This window comes from Penicillium cataractarum (assembly GCF_028827025.1).
Source record: "Penicillium cataractarum strain IBT 29864 chromosome Unknown utg000002l, whole genome shotgun sequence".
In the NCBI taxonomy this organism is placed as follows: domain Eukaryota; kingdom Fungi; phylum Ascomycota; class Eurotiomycetes; order Eurotiales; family Aspergillaceae; genus Penicillium; species Penicillium cataractarum.
Window position 1 is genome coordinate 396,395 of NW_026622738.1, and position 17,195 is coordinate 413,589.

General features: G+C 48.5%; 6 protein-coding genes across 6 annotated transcripts; 4 read left to right on the top strand and 2 right to left on the bottom strand.

Annotated features, from left to right (window-relative positions):
- Positions 1–1,159: 1,159 nt before the first annotated feature.
- Positions 1,160–1,880, top strand: N7496_002203 (uncharacterized protein; the record flags this gene model as incomplete). The annotated part of the gene is made up of 2 exons (XM_056695134.1): positions 1,160–1,690; positions 1,746–1,880. 2 exons carry the CDS (start codon positions 1,160–1,162, stop codon positions 1,878–1,880), a joined length of 666 nt encoding a protein of 221 aa, XP_056557346.1.
- Positions 1,881–3,295: 1,415 nt separating this feature from the next.
- Positions 3,296–3,589, bottom strand: N7496_002204 (uncharacterized protein; the record flags this gene model as incomplete). Its single annotated transcript, XM_056695135.1, has 2 exons — positions 3,296–3,442; positions 3,518–3,589. 2 exons carry the CDS (start codon positions 3,587–3,589, stop codon positions 3,296–3,298), a joined length of 219 nt encoding a protein of 72 aa, XP_056557347.1.
- A 2,284-nt stretch (positions 3,590–5,873) lies between these two features.
- N7496_002205 (amino acid transporter) lies at positions 5,874–7,494 on the top strand (the record flags this gene model as incomplete). Its single annotated transcript, XM_056695136.1, has 5 exons — positions 5,874–5,988; positions 6,072–6,329; positions 6,383–6,574; positions 6,632–7,023; positions 7,072–7,494. The coding sequence occupies 5 exons, from the start codon at positions 5,874–5,876 to the stop codon at positions 7,492–7,494; spliced, it is 1,380 nt and encodes a 459-aa protein (XP_056557348.1).
- A 1,623-nt stretch (positions 7,495–9,117) lies between these two features.
- N7496_002206 (glycoside hydrolase family 18 protein) lies at positions 9,118–10,704 on the top strand (the record flags this gene model as incomplete). Its single annotated transcript, XM_056695137.1, has 6 exons — positions 9,118–9,258; positions 9,329–9,703; positions 9,752–9,811; positions 9,869–9,938; positions 9,994–10,529; positions 10,597–10,704. 6 exons carry the CDS (start codon positions 9,118–9,120, stop codon positions 10,702–10,704), a joined length of 1,290 nt encoding a protein of 429 aa, XP_056557349.1.
- Positions 10,705–11,326: 622 nt separating this feature from the next.
- On the bottom strand, positions 11,327–14,080 carry N7496_002207 (sodium:solute symporter family protein; the record flags this gene model as incomplete). Its single annotated transcript, XM_056695138.1, has 12 exons — positions 11,327–11,590; positions 11,679–12,202; positions 12,258–12,576; positions 12,636–12,806; positions 12,859–12,909; positions 12,962–13,148; positions 13,200–13,283; positions 13,333–13,432; positions 13,493–13,679; positions 13,736–13,793; positions 13,857–13,920; positions 13,975–14,080. 12 exons carry the CDS (start codon positions 14,078–14,080, stop codon positions 11,327–11,329), a joined length of 2,115 nt encoding a protein of 704 aa, XP_056557350.1.
- A 1,159-nt stretch (positions 14,081–15,239) lies between these two features.
- Positions 15,240–17,144, top strand: N7496_002208 (LLM class flavin-dependent oxidoreductase; the record flags this gene model as incomplete). Its single annotated transcript, XM_056695139.1, has 8 exons — positions 15,240–15,315; positions 15,376–15,516; positions 15,579–15,789; positions 15,853–15,865; positions 15,936–15,995; positions 16,062–16,618; positions 16,670–16,847; positions 16,917–17,144. The coding sequence occupies 8 exons, from the start codon at positions 15,240–15,242 to the stop codon at positions 17,142–17,144; spliced, it is 1,464 nt and encodes a 487-aa protein (XP_056557351.1).
- Between the last annotated feature and the right edge of the window lie 51 nt (positions 17,145–17,195).

Genomic DNA, 17,195 nt, shown 5'->3' on the forward strand with positions numbered 1-17,195 from the left:
GTAATGACTTTCCTTCGTTTTCTGGATTTTGGCTTTATAATTTTCTAATACCCCGTGGCCTATACAAAAGTTCAATCTGCTTTTCACGTTTTGTTGATTTTGGTTTGCAGGGCATTCCTACATTAATGAGTCTGAGCCTTTTGTTTTCATGTACTTTGATGGATATACCCCTTTTTGTTTCCTTAATCTAGAAGAGCGCAATAGCATGGTTTTCATAGCATTTCTTTCCATATCACTTCATGCGATTGTCAATAGTCAACCTAATAAATAAATAAATAAATACTTTGTGTTAAATCCATAAAACCTAAGCGTGTAGATGTGTTCCCTTTCAATCAAAAGTGGCGAAAGAGCGTAGCCAGTACTCATTTGCTGGCCTAAAAAGCATCTAGAGCCCTTCATCCACTGTCTCAACCGGCAGTGGTTCCCACAACATCATATCAGGGCCGTCACGAGACACATTCACCCCGGGGAGACGCGAGGCGCATAGTTGAAGGAGATCGTCGTTGACCCAGGACTTCTTCGTGAATCGGAGTGTCTTCAAATTGGGAAACGAGTTCTAGGCCGCAAGAGTAGATAAGTTCGCCCAAGAAGCTCTCACAATCTTGCGAGAAGTGAGAAGTATGCCTTGATATGTCTGAGAAGATTCTCAATCACTCTGCGCTCAATAAGACCAAGAGTTGGATTAGTACCAAAACCAGTATCCAATTCCACCAACGAAAGCTCTGGAGCAACAGCCATAGACAGGAAGATCATTTTGGGGATATAAAGATCGAACTTCTTGGTTCGGAGCTGCGGAAAGACAATATTCCGAAGTATATCATTTAGTCGCTTATACTGGTACGTCTCTTAAAACATTCAAAACTTTGGGATATGATTATCAATGGGAGGAAAGAGAAGTTACCTGATGCCGTGGTAGCCTTGGTTGTTCCAATCCAAAAGGATCATGAAGATTCCGTCATCATCCCTGATGGTTGCCTGTCAACAGATTGCTACCTGGACCTCTATCTTCTTCCCAAAAGAGCTTCCTTTTCTGCCTTGAATCTTCGAATCGTATCTTGCTGTAGCCTAGAAATTTGATCACTTAAATATTCCCATTCCTTACCTTTCAAAAGCACTCCCGCTCGACCATCCACCGAGTTTTCCCTCTATCTACACTCAAATGGCTTTCCCTCTGATCATAGCCCCCAAGATGATCATAGCGGTTCAGCGCGTACTCACCACGCCAGAGCTATTCTGTCGCATTTTCGACTTTCTCGAGGACGGAGTTTACCCCGACGAGATGTCCTTACGCTACGATCGCCATACCCTGGCCCGATGCGCCAGTGTCAACATCCTATGGTGCCAAGAGATCATGCATAGATTCTGGGCTCGCCCCGTGGGAGGAATGACTGGCCTTCTTGGACACCCTCACTGCGTCAATCGATATCGTCGACAATTCTACGCCAACTTTGTGATGCGGCTCAAAATGACAAGCATGCCGGACTCGACTATCTCGCGGTGCAACACCGACCTGAGGGGCCTGTCCTTTCCTCACCTGGAGGTCCTACACCTGAAAATCCGAACCAGGGGTGCCAATATCCCCAGACTCCATGCCCCAGCGCTGGAGGTTCTGCACATCACCCTGTGTATCGACCCGTTTGAGCGTGTGGAGGGACCGGTTGAAATGAAGGGCCTGTCTCGACTGATCAAGGTTTGGATCCATGCCTCCTTGGAACAACAAAGATTTTTCGCTGACTTGAACACAGGTTGGACTCCCCAGCCTCAAGCTGATCAGATTCGACTGTCTCTTCAAGGTGAATGATGATCTGCTGGTGGATCTTCATCGCCGTTTCCCCCATGTTGTGGTTGTTACGGAGCTTGACCCTGTACCTAAGATCTAGAAATATCTGCTTGTGTTCTGGATAAATGAAAAATTGTCTTGCCCGCGGTAAAAGATAGTAGTTCTGTGAATATGGCTCTAGCTCTAGCAAAAGGCTATGCTAGAAACTAAGTAGTTTACTGGGTAGGTTCCATATCAGTTTGCGAAGTTTGTTAACAAGGAGTTAGATAAGGAAGTTACCACATTAAAATACTGAGGTCAATATCTGGCCACCGTGTTGATGAAATTATCAATAAGTTTTGCTCGTTCACGTGAACCACCCTCTGTTTACCAAAGACTGATAATTCACACACGCCACTCCCTCCCACCCCCCATTTTCAGTTGGGTTACAACTTACCTCATACTCATTGGCCACAACGTCCATCACCACGACCGAAAATGAGTGACTTCGTCGTCATGGCCGCGCAGCGAGTTTTCGCGATCCCCGAGCTCGTCGGTGAGATCCTCAACTGGCTGGTCCACAGTTACGACCCAGGGCCACCCGAGACTCAGAGCAAGGATACACCCAAAGGAAGCTAATCGAACACCGTCACCCACAGAACACTGCTACGATGTGCGTGTGTCAACAGTCTGTGGTTTCGGGAGGCTGCCCGACACCTCTGGGAGCATCCAACGCCGGAAGCCCACACCAGTATTTCAGCCTGCCTTGCAAACGTGTCGCCATTCCGTCGACAAATGTATGCCAATTTCATAGCCAGTGGAAATCTGCTTATTGGCCCCTGGAGTAACCTCGCCGAAACGAACTGCGACGTACTTGTATGTCGGTCTACAAACTATCCTCCTACCAGATATGCGGACACCGAGCCTCTCAACCGTACAGATTGAGCTAATCATGGCTGGCCCCGCTGCAAAGTTGCCATATCGTGAGTTAGTATGGTTGCCAAGAGTACTGTCAGTTGACATGGCCACGGCACTCGTGGAGCTCCTGGATGTAAGTCTAAACCGAGGTCCTTTTACTCTTCTTGCTGACGCTTATACTGTTCCCACATACTAGAATCGGTTTGCGGACACCGACAAGCTGGTGTTTGGAATCACTGTTCTAGCATCCAATGAGATAGTGGAAATGCTCTCCGGGAGATCTCTTGTAGTGGAAGAGCAGAATCGACTTTTCCTTGAGCTTTGAGGACAGAGCGCATGTGGTGGTTGGCTGATGCGCCCCAGGATAGCGCTGATATCTAAAGGAAAGGACAAGACGAGACTGGAAGTGGGAAACCCAGATTTTGCGACAGCGAAGGCCTTTTGAGCACTTGTCGGTGCAATGAAATCAATTTGCACCTCAACAGTCGAGGTCGTTTACGAAATCAATGTCTAGAGTAACCCAAAGGTCGCCTTTCAAATGTGGACAATATCATGCTACCAGAACATTTCAACGCCCAGCGATATGTTTTTTTGAAAACCTAGACAGCAGCTAATACTCTACCAAATAACCGGAGAACGGTTGCCCTTCATGCATACACACTGAATCTCATTCTCGGGAAGCAGTTTGAGAATGTCATCGACCGTTTTGCGAGCAGCCCTATTTTCAATTTCGATTCCGAACCACTTGATCTTTGGGTATCGATCCTATAGCCTTGTAAGTCGTATTCAGTCAAACACGTAAACTTCACGCAGGAGAAGGACAGCAGAGAAGGGACAGACCTTGATGTGCTCAGGGAGATTAATCAGAGCCCGCTCGGGCAAAGTCTTTCCCCAGTTGTTGGCGATGTCCATTTGGCCCACTGGGTGAATTTCTAAGATGGGCTGAAGTAACCTTGGCACGTCTGACAAAGCTCGCATAGAGTTGGCGATGGTCCGGATGGACTCGGGCAAGGCATTCATCGAGTGAGATCATTCTTCCTGTCGTTGGATATTGCCAGAGATACCTCTTGGTTTCGGGGCACCACAGAGAGTTGACGCGGCTGCATGGATCCAGCATTTCCTGTCATAGAAGACCTTGGGCCCTCCGAACAATAGCGTGATCCATTGCGCTTGAGTAAGGTGTTTGAAGATGTTGGCCACGATTTCGGGGGTGGCGAGAGCGCGTTGCGCGGCTGTTGGTGTGGTCTGTTGCTCCATGGGAGTGTATGCAGGAGGGATTGGATGGAAGAGAGACGTAAGCGTTGAACAGGAACACTGTCCGGGGTGAAGGGTTTAGAAGGAATCGAGGATATGGACACCTTTACGGAGCAGGATGCGTCTACCTCTGGCGAATCGTTTACTCCAACTAGAAGCTTCCAGGTTGTTGATATGATTAGCTTGCTGTTACTACCAGCTTCATGTTTGCACCTGCCCTTTACCTTCCTCCTATTCCTAAGTAGCTGGGTTGTAATTGCGGCATCCTGGCTCTTCTATCAGGGTTACAAAGGTTCATCGTAGTTCACCCGTTCTAGAATCACCGTAATTTGCCATTGCAACTCCCAAGAACTGTGACTATATACACTAAATAGTGTGAAGCACTAGATACTAAGACGCTATAGATACTGCTAAGGTACGGATTTAAGGATGAGCGTACCAAATATCAGCTCTCACCAAGAGGTCATGATCTCAATTCAACTTGATGAACTAGGTCATTCTTGCGCCGATTGTGCGATGGCATGGGGTTGAAGATCGATTCGAGGACGCAAGGTGGAAAGTGGTTGCCGAATCTCTCAGGCAACAAGCAACAAGGCTTCAGCTTCTTATTCATATCTTAATCCCCGGACATAATATTCCAATGAAGGAACCCAGGCTCCTTTGCAGCTGCTACTCCTCCTACGTCACTCCAGTGCGATGGGGCGGGTTAGCCTTGAACTTGAGCAAATATCATAGCGTCGGCTGTCTCCTGTTTCACAAAACATTATCTACTGGGCAGACACCTCGTAACGAATATTATCTCGGAAGGGCTGCCGTAGTTCAAGATCATGTCTCTACTATAACACTACCAATTTTGCCTTTGACTTCATGCGCCTAATTGAGAAGATGACCAAACCTGATTGTCACGGAAACTCAATCAATTAGCCCGTATGGCGAGAAGATCTCCTGTTCCACCAACTTGAATATCGTCGCTTTGGGCCTGAGAGACTTGTGTGAATATTTATCACGCCGATAGCAAGCTTGGACCAAGGCTGACTGTCGGATGGGCTACCGGTCAACACGAATCCTTGCTCCTGCCATGATGTATACATATCTCTCCGCATTGATCAACACGGACAACGCGGAGAAGATCAGGAGATTCCCCACTGGTCCTCAGGCAAGGAGAATGCGGAGTTCTCGGAATTGATCCTGCTGATTAGCCGACGACGTGCATCTCGGCACTTAGCTTGGCGATGATTTATCTCAATTTCCCAGTCTCCCAGGAGTCAATGCACCTTATTTTCAAAGAATCCGATGCAAAAAGAATAATTAGGCAGACCTTCATTGACAGTCGGGATCCTTCTGTGTTTCAGGGCCGATGGAGTCAAAATATAGTTGAGCCTGATGCGCCGGTCTCGGGAAGGCTGCCGGGGCTAATCTGTCTGGGGTCGGCATCCCAAGCGATATCGGGCTTGGAGCCAAGTGGATATCATACATCAAATATCGCAGTTGGAGCCACTTCGAGATAACAGCCGGCGATTACGTACTAGTCGAAGAGCGAAAGTGAGGGGTTGAGTCCCACGCTTTTTCGGGCTTGAGAGGGAAATCCGGGGGAGTTTGCGACGGTTGAGTCCCAACTATACATCATCCATATCTCAAGGTCGGACACGACAGTGCAAATATCGGACATGACAGTGCAAATAGCAACCCTTTTATAACGAGAAAATGAGAGTTAAAATAACCAGCGGCTAAGATGTTTGATAAGACAATTGAGCTTTTCCTCACAAGATTGCCTTTGCTGATATCTGCTTCAGTATGGACCCGCAATGATGTTGATGCACGTATCGGCCCGGGCCCCGACCTTGGATCGAGAACACTTAAATAGCGCCTTCTAGCCCCGGAATATCTCTCCCATTGAGAGTAATTGCTCAATGTGAAAACAGAAATTTCTGATGCTTTCAATATGAGCGATAAGAAACATGACGAGTCCGTAGCTGAGGACCCCTCAAAGATCGAACAGATCTACGAGGATCAGATTCACAGCCACGATGCTGTCTTTGGAGAGATAACGGGAGAGGGTCCGAACTATCGCAACATGCGCTATCACATTCTATCGGGAGCTTGGGATATGGCTTGGCCAACTGACAATACTATTAGGTAGGATGGCTAGGAACTGCAGCCCTGATGATGAAGACCCAGATTGGACTAGGTGTCCTTTCAATACCAGTCGCTTTTGATACATTAGGACTAGTGCCAGGAGTCATTATCCTCTGTGCCATTGCCGCTATTACAACTTGGTCCGACTATGTTATCGGCGTTTTCAAACTTCGACACCGAGATGTCTACGGCATTGGCGATGCGGGCGGCTTGATGTTTGGCAACGCTGGCCGGTACCTGTTTGGATTCGCATTTTGTCTCTGTATGAATATTCCCTTCCTCTCTCGACCTACACCAAGTTTAACAAAGGCGCAGACTGGGTCTTCGTAGCCGGCTCTGGCATGCTTAGTATCTCGATTTCCCTGAACGCAGTGTCTACTCACGGTGCATGTACTGCTATCTTCGTCGCGGTCGCCGCCATAGTAGGCTTCCTGCTGTCGAGTATACAAACATTGGCTCGGATCAGTTGGGTTGCATGGGTGGGGCTATTCTGTATCCTTACATCGAGTGAGTTTTATTTTGACAATATGAGCCTTTTGAAGTTGATCTAACCTCGAAGAACAGTCTTCATCGTGACCGTTGCCGTGGGCGTTCAGGATCGTCCCTCTGCAGCCCCCCAGACGGGAGTTTGGGTATCTGACTATAAGATTGTTGCTAGCCCGAGCTTTTCCGATGCGATAGCTGCAGTGTCTTCAATCGTCTTCGCCTATGCTGGCACGCCGGCATTCTTCTCTATAGTCTCTGAAATGCGCGAGCCCCGTCACTATACCAGATCATTAATTATATGCCAGACGGTGGTAACGTCAGTCTATCTTGCCATCGGATGTGTCGTATACTACTACTGTGGCTCTTATGTCGCATCGCCTGCTCTTGGCTCGGCAGGCCCTACTATGAAGAAAATCAGCTATGGATTTGCACTCCCGGGGCTAATTGCTAGTACCATGCTAGTAATCCATGTTAGTCTTCCCTCTTTACTCATTTTGTTCTAGACTAATGAGATATAGCTTCCGGCCAAGTATATCTTCATCCGAATGCTACAAGGCTCTCGACATTTGACTGCCAACACTGTTGTTCATTGGGTAGGTTGGCTGGGTTGCACCCTCGGAATAACCGTAGTGGCCTATATCATTGCCAGTGCTATCCCCGTCTTCAACAATCTCGTGTCCCTTATCGGGGCTTTGCTAGGTACTATGATGTCATTCCAGCCCATGGGATGTATGTGGCTATATGATCACTGGAGCCAAGGCAAGATTGATAAATCCCCCAGGTGGATATTGATGGTCTGCTGGAGCATCTTTGTGGTTGTCTCCGGGACGTTCCTGATGGTAGCTGGTACGTATGGATCCGTTGTCAGTATCATCAACAGCTACAACGAGTCTGGAGGCTCGGCAGCGTGGTCATGCGCGGACAACTCCAACTCGACCTAGATTGGGTTATGGCTAGTTAGATTAGTTCGTCTCTAGGCAATTTGGAATGGAGGACCTCCACGGTTTAGAGGTACCGGCGGGCGGCACGCATCATTTGATCAAATCTTCCCAGATTAGGCTGCATACGTATTCTGAAATGGGTAAATACGTAATCTCACGCGTGAAAAATGACTGGAGGGTCTTCCTCGTTGAGGGGTGATCTCCGCAGTAAGCGAAATTAAGCTCAGGGCGAATCCGAGGACCGAGCGTTTTCGTGCAACAATCCGAGGGGTCTGGTTCCTGTTCCCAACCCACGCCAAGCAGCCCCGGTTTCACCTTCTTTTTCTTCAGCCTTTGTTTGATGTTGTCTAAGATCCGATCTCAGACATGCCGCGGGTGCTATCCACTGGGAAGTATAGCCCTGTCACAAATGGGGTGATGAGGCTCTCTACAAACTATCCCGGGTACACGCGTCGCGACGAGGAGGGCCTTTGTACTCCCTTAGGTCATCATTCCCAAGCAAAGTCAACTTCAGGATGACCCGACTGAATAATCACGCTCGCATATACTCCGTCCAGACTATATTTTGAAAACTCGGCAGATCAACTTTGGGGAGCCACACCCCGTCTTGGGTGGTATGGCACATGCCCCGGTCGCATGGGTGTCCGGGGCATGAGTGTTACATTGGCTTATCGCGCGGGTGATGCGTTCCTGCAGCTTGCACCAAGGAAGAAGACCCTTTCTAATCTGATTCGCCCGTTGGAATGCCTGCTGAGCAGACCTAGACGCTTCCTTGTCGGTGCTATCAAATCTCCCATCGCGGTCTGAATGACACTGTGATCCAAGTTACATTCGGCCTGCTACTGGACACCCGACAGACCATCCCACACCCGAGGAGCGATGGGGAGGGCAAATGCTACACGCTCGACCCTGAGCCGTCTTGGAGACGACCTATCGACTTGAACTAGCAACCTGAAGACACGCCATCAAGTATCTAGGGCGGTTGAGGGGAAAGTTCGGAGATGAGAATGTTACCCCTTCCGGACCTTTCGAGTCTTCCTGATTGGACACCAGCAAGAAATAATTTCCAACGGCGAGATCCGAGACCAGGGACCGCAGGGCTGCCTGGGGAGCACGTTGCTCCATCCTGAAGCCGTTACATATCTGCAAACCATTCGTGATGGCTTCGGATACCGGCAAGCATTTGTTATCCCGTGCCCTCGAAAGGCTTCCATGCATCTCACGGGAATGTGACTGTCTTTTGTGGATGGCTGTCGGAACTGCTGTGGTGACCACGTTGACCATGCGCAGTCGCTGATTCCTCCGATCTTCCTCTTTATTTCCGCTTTCGATTAAATCGCATGGGAGTGCGAACGAGTAGGAAGCGAATGTGGAACTATGAGGTTTGTGTCCTAGAGTCACTCCGCAGCGAGCGTGCCGTTCGGTCTGGCGGACCATGAGGCTATTGTTCGCTCGACTGCATTCCTCTTGCCCGGGTAGGATAACTCTATTGTTGAACTGTAGTTCCTGGCAAATACAAATAGTGGCGTTCGCCTTCCCAACTCTCGCTTGACATTCTCCAACCTCAGTGTCGCTGGCTCGACTAGACATTCCTTCGTGAACTTCTTCGAACTTTCCTTCATCATGAGATTTATCCTTCCTTTCCTCCTGGGCCTTGGATGGCTCGCTGGAGCCGCTGTCATTCCTTCGCATGACACTCATACAACCGAGCTTGATGCTCGCGATACCACTGGATATCGCTCCGTTGCCTATTTTGTCAACTGGGTTAGTACCTTGACCTACTACCTATCCCCTAGCCACGTCGAGACTAATAAATGTATGTTGGACATACTAGGCTATCTATGGACGTAACTTCAACCCTCAGGATCTTCCTGCTGAGAGATTGACCCATGTTTTGTACGCGTTTGCCAACGTCCATCCGGAAACCGGGGAGGTTTACATGTCGGATTCTTGGGCCGATATTGAGAAACACTATACCGGAGATTCGTGGAGCGACACCGGAAACAATGTTTACGGGTGCATTAAGCAGCTCTTCTTACTCAAGCAGAAGAACCGAAAGTTGAAGGTTCTTCTGTCTATCGGTGGCTGGACTTACTCTAGCAACTTTGCCAGTCCCCTAAGCACAGCTTCTGGAAGAGCTACGTTCGCTTCATCTGCAACGAACTTGGTTAAGGACCTTGGCTTTGACGGTGTGGATATTGATTGGGAAGTAAGTAGAAAGCCATTTCAAGGTATGGACATATACTAACTGGATTAGTACCCTACCAATAGTGCCCAGGCTGATGACCTGGTCTCCACCCTCCAAACACTGCGCTCGGTAAGATGATCTTATCTTAAATGTTTGAATGACACGGTAAAGCTTATTTAATCCTAGTCCCTGGATACTTACAGCGCGGCCAACGCGAGTAACTATCATTTCCTGATCACTGTCGCATGCCCTGCTGGTAAGATGTGTTGCATAAACCTTTGTATCCCAATAAGTGCTAACAAACAAACCAGGCCCAACAAACTACCAACAGCTCCACCTAGCGGAAATGGACAAGTACCTTGACTTCTGGAACCTTATGGCCTACGACTACTCCGGAAGCTGGGACACTATCGCCGGCCACGATGCGAATGTCTATGCATCAACTAGCAATCCCGCCAGTACCCCCTTCAACACGGACCAAGCTATTAACTACTATACTGCCAATGGCGTGGCAGCTAACAAGATCGTGATGGGAATGCCCCTGTACGGGCGCTCCTTCATGAACACCGACGGACCTGGAACCAACTATACTGGAGTCGGTAGTGGCAGTTGGGAGAACGGTGTGTGGGACTATAAAGCCCTACCCATGACCGGTGCCACAGAGAACTACCTCGGTCAGCCTGTTGCCAGCTACAGCTATGATTCCACCCAGCGAATGATGGTCAGCTATGACACTCCTCAGGTGGCGCAGTTGAAGGCGCAGTACATCCAGTCCAAGGGTCTTGGCGGTGGAATGTGGTGGGAGAGCAGCAGCGATAAGACTGGTTCGGACAGCTTGATTACTACGGTTCGTCCCCTGGTTCTTCCAAGTGATAAGGAATTATTCCTGGGCAAAGCTAACAAGTCTGTACTAGGTTGTCAACCAATTTGGTGGCACCAGTGCTTTGGACCAGAGCCAGAACGAGCTGAGCTACCCTGCGTCTTCCTATGATAACCTGAAGGCTGGATTCCCATCTAGCTAAATCGGTTGATCTTATGATCAGAGCACGGAGATTTTGACGTGGAATTCTTGAGTTCTAACATTCTTTACCTTTGTTTACCCAATGCAAGGCATTGTGGAAGTTCGTCCGCTAGGCGGCCAATAGTCTTTCGTTTAGCTACCCTTGTGGATATTTGAACACGCTTTGTTTTTAAATATTTTGACATATCTATTGTCCTCCCGTATTGACCACGTAGTATGGAAGTCGAAGATAAGATAATAATTTGATTCTTGATCTTAATAGGAGGAGAGTGAATGGACAACCGCTTCTTGACGTGAGAGCTCGATTAGTACGCTGAAGCTTGGTACAGATCTTCGGCTATATTTGGACACACCGACACCTTGAGGTTTGGCAACGAATCTTAGTAGATAGGGGTACCATATCTCTGATGACTGCTCGTGTGCACATGAATAGAAGGGAGGCAGTGATGAGATAACAACAATGTGCTCCAACTCTCGGAGATAAACAAAACACATACATTTACCCCGGTATTAGAATTTAATAGATCCGTCAAAGCATCTAATGGCCAACGTGCCAACATTTCTCCCACGATATTGTTTGAAGCCTTGCAAAAATTCTTCCACTTCTTCTCCAATCCATGAAGTTATATAACGTCAGCCTTGATCGTCTGCTGCCGATGGCCTTCGTCGGTTGACCCTGTAGATGACGAGGAATGAAAGACTTTTGGATCATCTTTTGTTTCCTTTTCGGCACCTTCAACACTGGAACTTATGTTTTCCTTACCAGTAAGACCTCGGTAAACCTGCCGAATTTGCTGAAAGCCACCGTCAAGAAGCGGGTAGAAGATAGCGACAAGCATAGTTCCCCAGAGCCATATAATGGCAATGACGACCCAAGCGATAAAGAACTGAAAATGCCAAAGATTAGAATATTTCACATATGTATGGGCAACTCAAAGAGGATGTCAGATCAAATAAAAATTGGCGAGTCCATACCTTCTTCTCGAAAACATAGCGAGATCCATACATCGGCAAGGGCCAAAGTACCCAGTGCCCCAGGAATGTCGCAATCGACCAGAAAGCCGCAATACGACCCCATCTTTTCAGCTCTTTCGACTCCAAAGCAGCGCTTTGAACACCTCCATTCTCGATACTACTTGATTCACTGTGATCAGGAGAACCCGTAACATGAGCGGTGGTCAAGTTACTATCCAAGTTCTCAAGCGCCAGCTTCTCCTTTCGGAAATCGGCCCAGTCGTACTTTTGTGGCCGCAAAAGGGTGATCAAAATCGAATAGGGAATGGGCGAAAAGCAAGACGCTACCGTGCCGTACATACAAGGCAGTACTTGACCGGTGCTGGCGACGGAGACTTCACCTCCGAAATGAGATGCTGTTCCAAGCCACACAGCAAGTCCAGTCGCAAGACCAAGAATGGGCGAGAGGATTGCCGCGGCCTTGCTTTGGCGGCGCCAGAGAACCGTGAAAACCATTGGGAAAATTCCCGGACAAGTAACGACACCTAGAAAAGCAATCAGTTCCAGATTCTGGGAGAAATTATTGAGCTTTTGACCAACCGAGCATGTATAGAGTCCAGCCGAGGTCAATGCCGACATAGTGCAGCATGGTGCTGAAGCCAGCAGAGAATGCGGCAAAGAAGATGACGCCAAAGTGGCTCGACCGGATCAAATCGCGGTCGGTGGCTGACTTCTTGAAATACTCTCGATACACGTCAAAGCTTAAAATTGAGCTGACTGCAATCACCTGTGCGGAGAGTGTAGAAGTCACAGCCATGAAAGTCATGAGAAGAACAGCAGCCGCCCCACCTTTGCCTGCAATGGTCATTGCTGCATAGGGAAGAACCAGTCCACCGCTGACTTCAGAAGTAGTCATTCGCTGGAAATTGGAGAAAGTAAGAATTTAATGACAGTGAGGCAGAATATGGATGAACCCACTCTAGGATACGTTGGGAAGTTTGGCTGATTTTCTAATCCAAGGGCAACAGAGCTCATTACTGTGCCTAGGGCCCAAGGAATCGCGAAGTAGGCAATACCTCCAATTGTATAGCCAGGTACAACTGCAGCAGGCGATGCAGAGAAAGCCTTGATGAAGTAGCTTGTATCCATCTACCCTGGGCATTAGTATATGTATCTCTGGGTAATAAAAAGTCCTACTTACAACAACAAGGCCAAAGTTGCCACAGGTATGAAGAATACCGAAAAGGATGGCCTAAGAGGAATTATTAGCAGAGTAAAGGCCTCTGAAGTAGGGTCATACTCACGCTCTTTGAGGTCATGGTCAAATAGGTCCCATTGTGATTACCAGAAACAGGGTGGCGCTCAGCTGCCGCTTTGAGGAGCTCAAAGAGGTTCCCAACTGAGCCAATCTGGTCATCCGAAAAGGCCTTGACAGAGAAATAGCAAGCAATGATGAGGATCACAGCTGTATGGAAGTAGTCGGTCAAGAAGCTACTGAGTGTTAGGTTACTTCTTTGATAGAAGCACAGAATCCAAACTCACGTTGCTTTGATCCCTCCAACGAAGGTATATACCGTAACACCGACGGGTAGCAAGAAGGTTGCGGCAATAATATGCATGCCAGATCTACACTGGTTAGCTTCTTTAGCATGCAAGGGTTTGAAGGATGACATACACGGCAGAGATGACAGCAGCCGCTCCAAGAAGCATGTTTGCGCAAGCGAATATGTTATTGATCAAACACAAAATCATGAACACAATGTGAGCGGCTCGACCTGTATGCTGTTAGACTGCTTTTCGAAAACGTCCTTCATTTCATTCAGATTTAAGCATACCATATCGAATCCGAACTACTTCTAGGGACGTATGTGCTTCAGGAATCTTCCGCTTGCACGAAATGCCAAGAAGGGCAAAAAACACGATCATTGGGCTGCAACCAGCAGCGAACCAGAATGGCCCGGCCACACCGTAGTCGTATCCAACAAATGAAGAGCCCAGGAGCGCTGTCGACCAAAGCCAAGACTGTTCGGTGGTAATTAGTGACAGTCCTAGTGAAAACCGAGTCAAGCTTTACTGACAGAGATGACGGCTGATGCAGTGAGACCAGTTCGCACAGTACGATTTGCGGTCATGAACCTGAGTTATGGTTAGTAAAGGACTAAGATAATGCATCGTAACCATGCTAAAGCGAGGTTGTACATTTCGGTCTTCTTGTTATCCTCTCCAGTGGTCTTCTTCAAGATCTTTGTCACAAGCATCATCACTATTTTCTCATCAGCTTGGCCTTGAAAGGATATTGGAAACTAGAATAGCTTACCGAGAGCGATGATTATACCGATTAACACAACAATGATGTAGCCCACTGCCTGCGAAAGAGGCGGTTCGACCGTGGAGATCCCATTACGAACATGCAAGTTGGACATCGTGACGATCCGGATTGGCATAAAATACACAAGTCGGATAGCTAGCTGTAGTTAATCAGGGTCTCCGAATTTAGGTGGACACCAGCTCAGCATATGCTACCAAAGCCGTGGGGAACTACGGGGATCCTGCATGTTTAAATCATATCTCCTTGGAGTGTGATGCAGCCCCGTCTTCCGGGACAGGGGTATTCATGGTTTCTGGGGGGAGGCCATATCGCCGGTATCTTCATAGCGAATAAGCACAATTGGACCCGCAATGGTTTGATACATGCTTGCGATGAGGTGCTTTTGAGGGTGAGAAGCGAGTAATAAAGGGTAAGATTTAGAGTTTAGAGCGATCGATTTCCATGGAGCCCAGTATGAGGTGCCACAACAGGTGGCCGCAAATTTGCGACTTGTGGCAGATCAAAACCTGAACTTTGTTGTCTATATACCTTGTCATTTACCATAATGCTTAGTAGCGCAGACTCAAAACAGATTCTTTTACGAAAGGGGAAGGGTGAGGTAGCTCTCGGTGTGAACATGAAGGCCAGCCCAGACACCGACTGATACCTATCTCAGGGCATATACAAGACCCACAAGATTTTCAAGGTCAATGCAATATCCTGAAAAGGCACAAATTAATCAATCACGTTTAGCGATCTCGGTAAGAAAAATAATAGGGGAATTGATAGCTACCGAGCCATAGACCCGGGGTCATGGATGCATCCCAAAGTGCGCAAAGCCGCAGAGTACATCTCTCGCCCGAGAGATTGAAAAACGTATAGGGCCGAGAACTAGGATTATTTTTAATGCAGCGATTTAACTCGTGCGTCGAGCCAAGTCTAATCCAACATCGTCCACTCAAGCATGGCGTAGCTCTCGGGGGCCTCTAAGGATCTGCCGGATCGCGCCATCTCGGCCCACTTTGATGCTATACGTATAACTTGTGAGACCAGCGAAAGCCACGAAGTTGAGATTGTAAAACACGAAAAGTGACGCACGCAGGGATGATGTGCTCGTCGATCTTCGAGATACAAATTGCATGCTACCCCTCCAATTATGTCGTGCTAGTAGGATTTCCTTTTTCCTCGAGGGTTTAAGGCTTGTTGCGTGGAACATCAGGGTAAAAAGCTCTAGCAGATCGCGTTGCCTTTCAATTCAATCAACATCCAACAAAATGACCGAGAATACGAATGTTGCGGGGTCTGAGAGACCACGCAAGTCACTGATTCTCAATGCCTTCGTGGAAATGTGTGAGTCGTTGATCTCGTATTTCTAAAGCCCAACCCCGGAGGCATCTAACTGGCATGTAGGCAGCGGACACCAGTCACCAGGTCTCTGGCGCCACCCCGAGGATGAGTCTCGCCGTTTTAACGACATTGAACATTGGGTGGAACTGGCACAGCTTCTGGAGTCAGCCAAATTCCATGGCATCTTCATCGCGGATGTGCTAGGTACGTCAATTTCCCCCAATAGTAGAGCAATCCAAACAAAGACTTAGATATTTTGTATTCAGGCGGCTACGATGTTTACAAGGGACCGCGCAATCTCGATCCTGCAATTATCTCGGGCGCGCAATGGCCAGTCAATGAGCCCCTGGCTGTCGTCCCAGCGATGGCGGCAGCAACCAAGAATATCGGTTTCGGAGTGACGGTGACAACAACTTATGAGCCGCCATATCATCTTGCGAGACGGCTCTCGACCGTGGACCACCTTACCAAAGGGCGGTATGTATAACGAATTTCAAGATAGCCTATAATTGGCAGTTCACTAACTATTGAATTTATCAGCCTCGGGTGGAATGTAGGATCTTACCTCTGAAATAAGGAAGCAATGATTGACTATGGAAGATGAGAGCTGACCAAGAGTTCAGGTTGTGACGGGATATCTTGACTCTGCTGCGCGAAACCTGGGCCAATCTGAACAGCCACATGTCAGTCGTTAATCTCGTAACAAGCACACGATATACCCCTTCGAGTACAAGCTAACAATGACACAGCACGATGACAGATACGCCCTGGCAGAGGAATACGTCAAAGTCACATACAAGCTCTGGGAGTCTTCCTGGCGTCAAGATGCCGTGGTTCTCGATCGCGAGCGTGGCATCTATGCTGATCCAGCACGCGTGCGACAGATCAACCATGTTGGAAAGTATTACAATGTGCCAGGTCCTCATATCTGCGAACCCAGTCCTCAACGTACTCCGGTCATCTTGCAGGCTGGCACATCCAAAGCTGGAAAGACTTTTGCAGCTCAACATGCCGAAGCCATTTTTGTGGCCGGTCATAGTCCGTCCGTGGTGGCCAAGAATGTTGCTGAGATTCGCCAGCTTGCGAAGACGGAGTTTGGTCGAGACCCGCAGAGTATCAAGTTCTTGGCCCTGCTTTGCCCTGTTCTTGGTCGCACGGAGGAGGAAGCTGCCGAGAAGTTCAAGTATTACCGCAGCCTGGGCTCGATCGATGGTGCTCTTGCTCTGTTCGGAGGGTGGACTGGTATTGATTTAGACAAGTATGGCGATGATGAAGAGCTGCGTCATGTCGAGAGCAATGCTATCAGGTTAGTAACCACCACTGGACTTGTCGGTGCTCGATTAACCTAGTGACATAGGTCTGCCGTGGAGGGCTGGTCCAAGGCTACCCCCGAAGTCGCCAAATGGACAAAGACAACAGTCGGTCAGCACATCACCGTCGGAGGCCTGGGTGCTACTCCCGTTGGCACGGCAGCACAGGTTGCTGACAGCATGGAACGTTGGGTGCAAGAGGCGGACGTCGATGGGTTCAACCTGGTGAGATCAGACTAAACCCATTCCTAAAAATCTTTCAACTCGTGAATTTTCTGACGTCTCTCAATAAAGGCGTATGCCATTAAGCCAGGGTCTTTCAAGGATATCATTGAACTGCTCATCCCTGAACTGCGCCGGCGAGGACTCTTCTGGGACGATTACGCGGTGCCGAAGGGAACTTATCGTGAGAACTTATACTCAGCGCCTGGCCAGACAGGTCCAAAGGCTGACCATCCGGCATTCAAATATCGGTGGAACGCGGGAGTCGCTGCTGAGGACCATCCAGTCCCAGAGAACTGAGCAACGAAGGAAGGGGATGGGCTACGAGGCGCGAGAAGCTTATATGAAGTG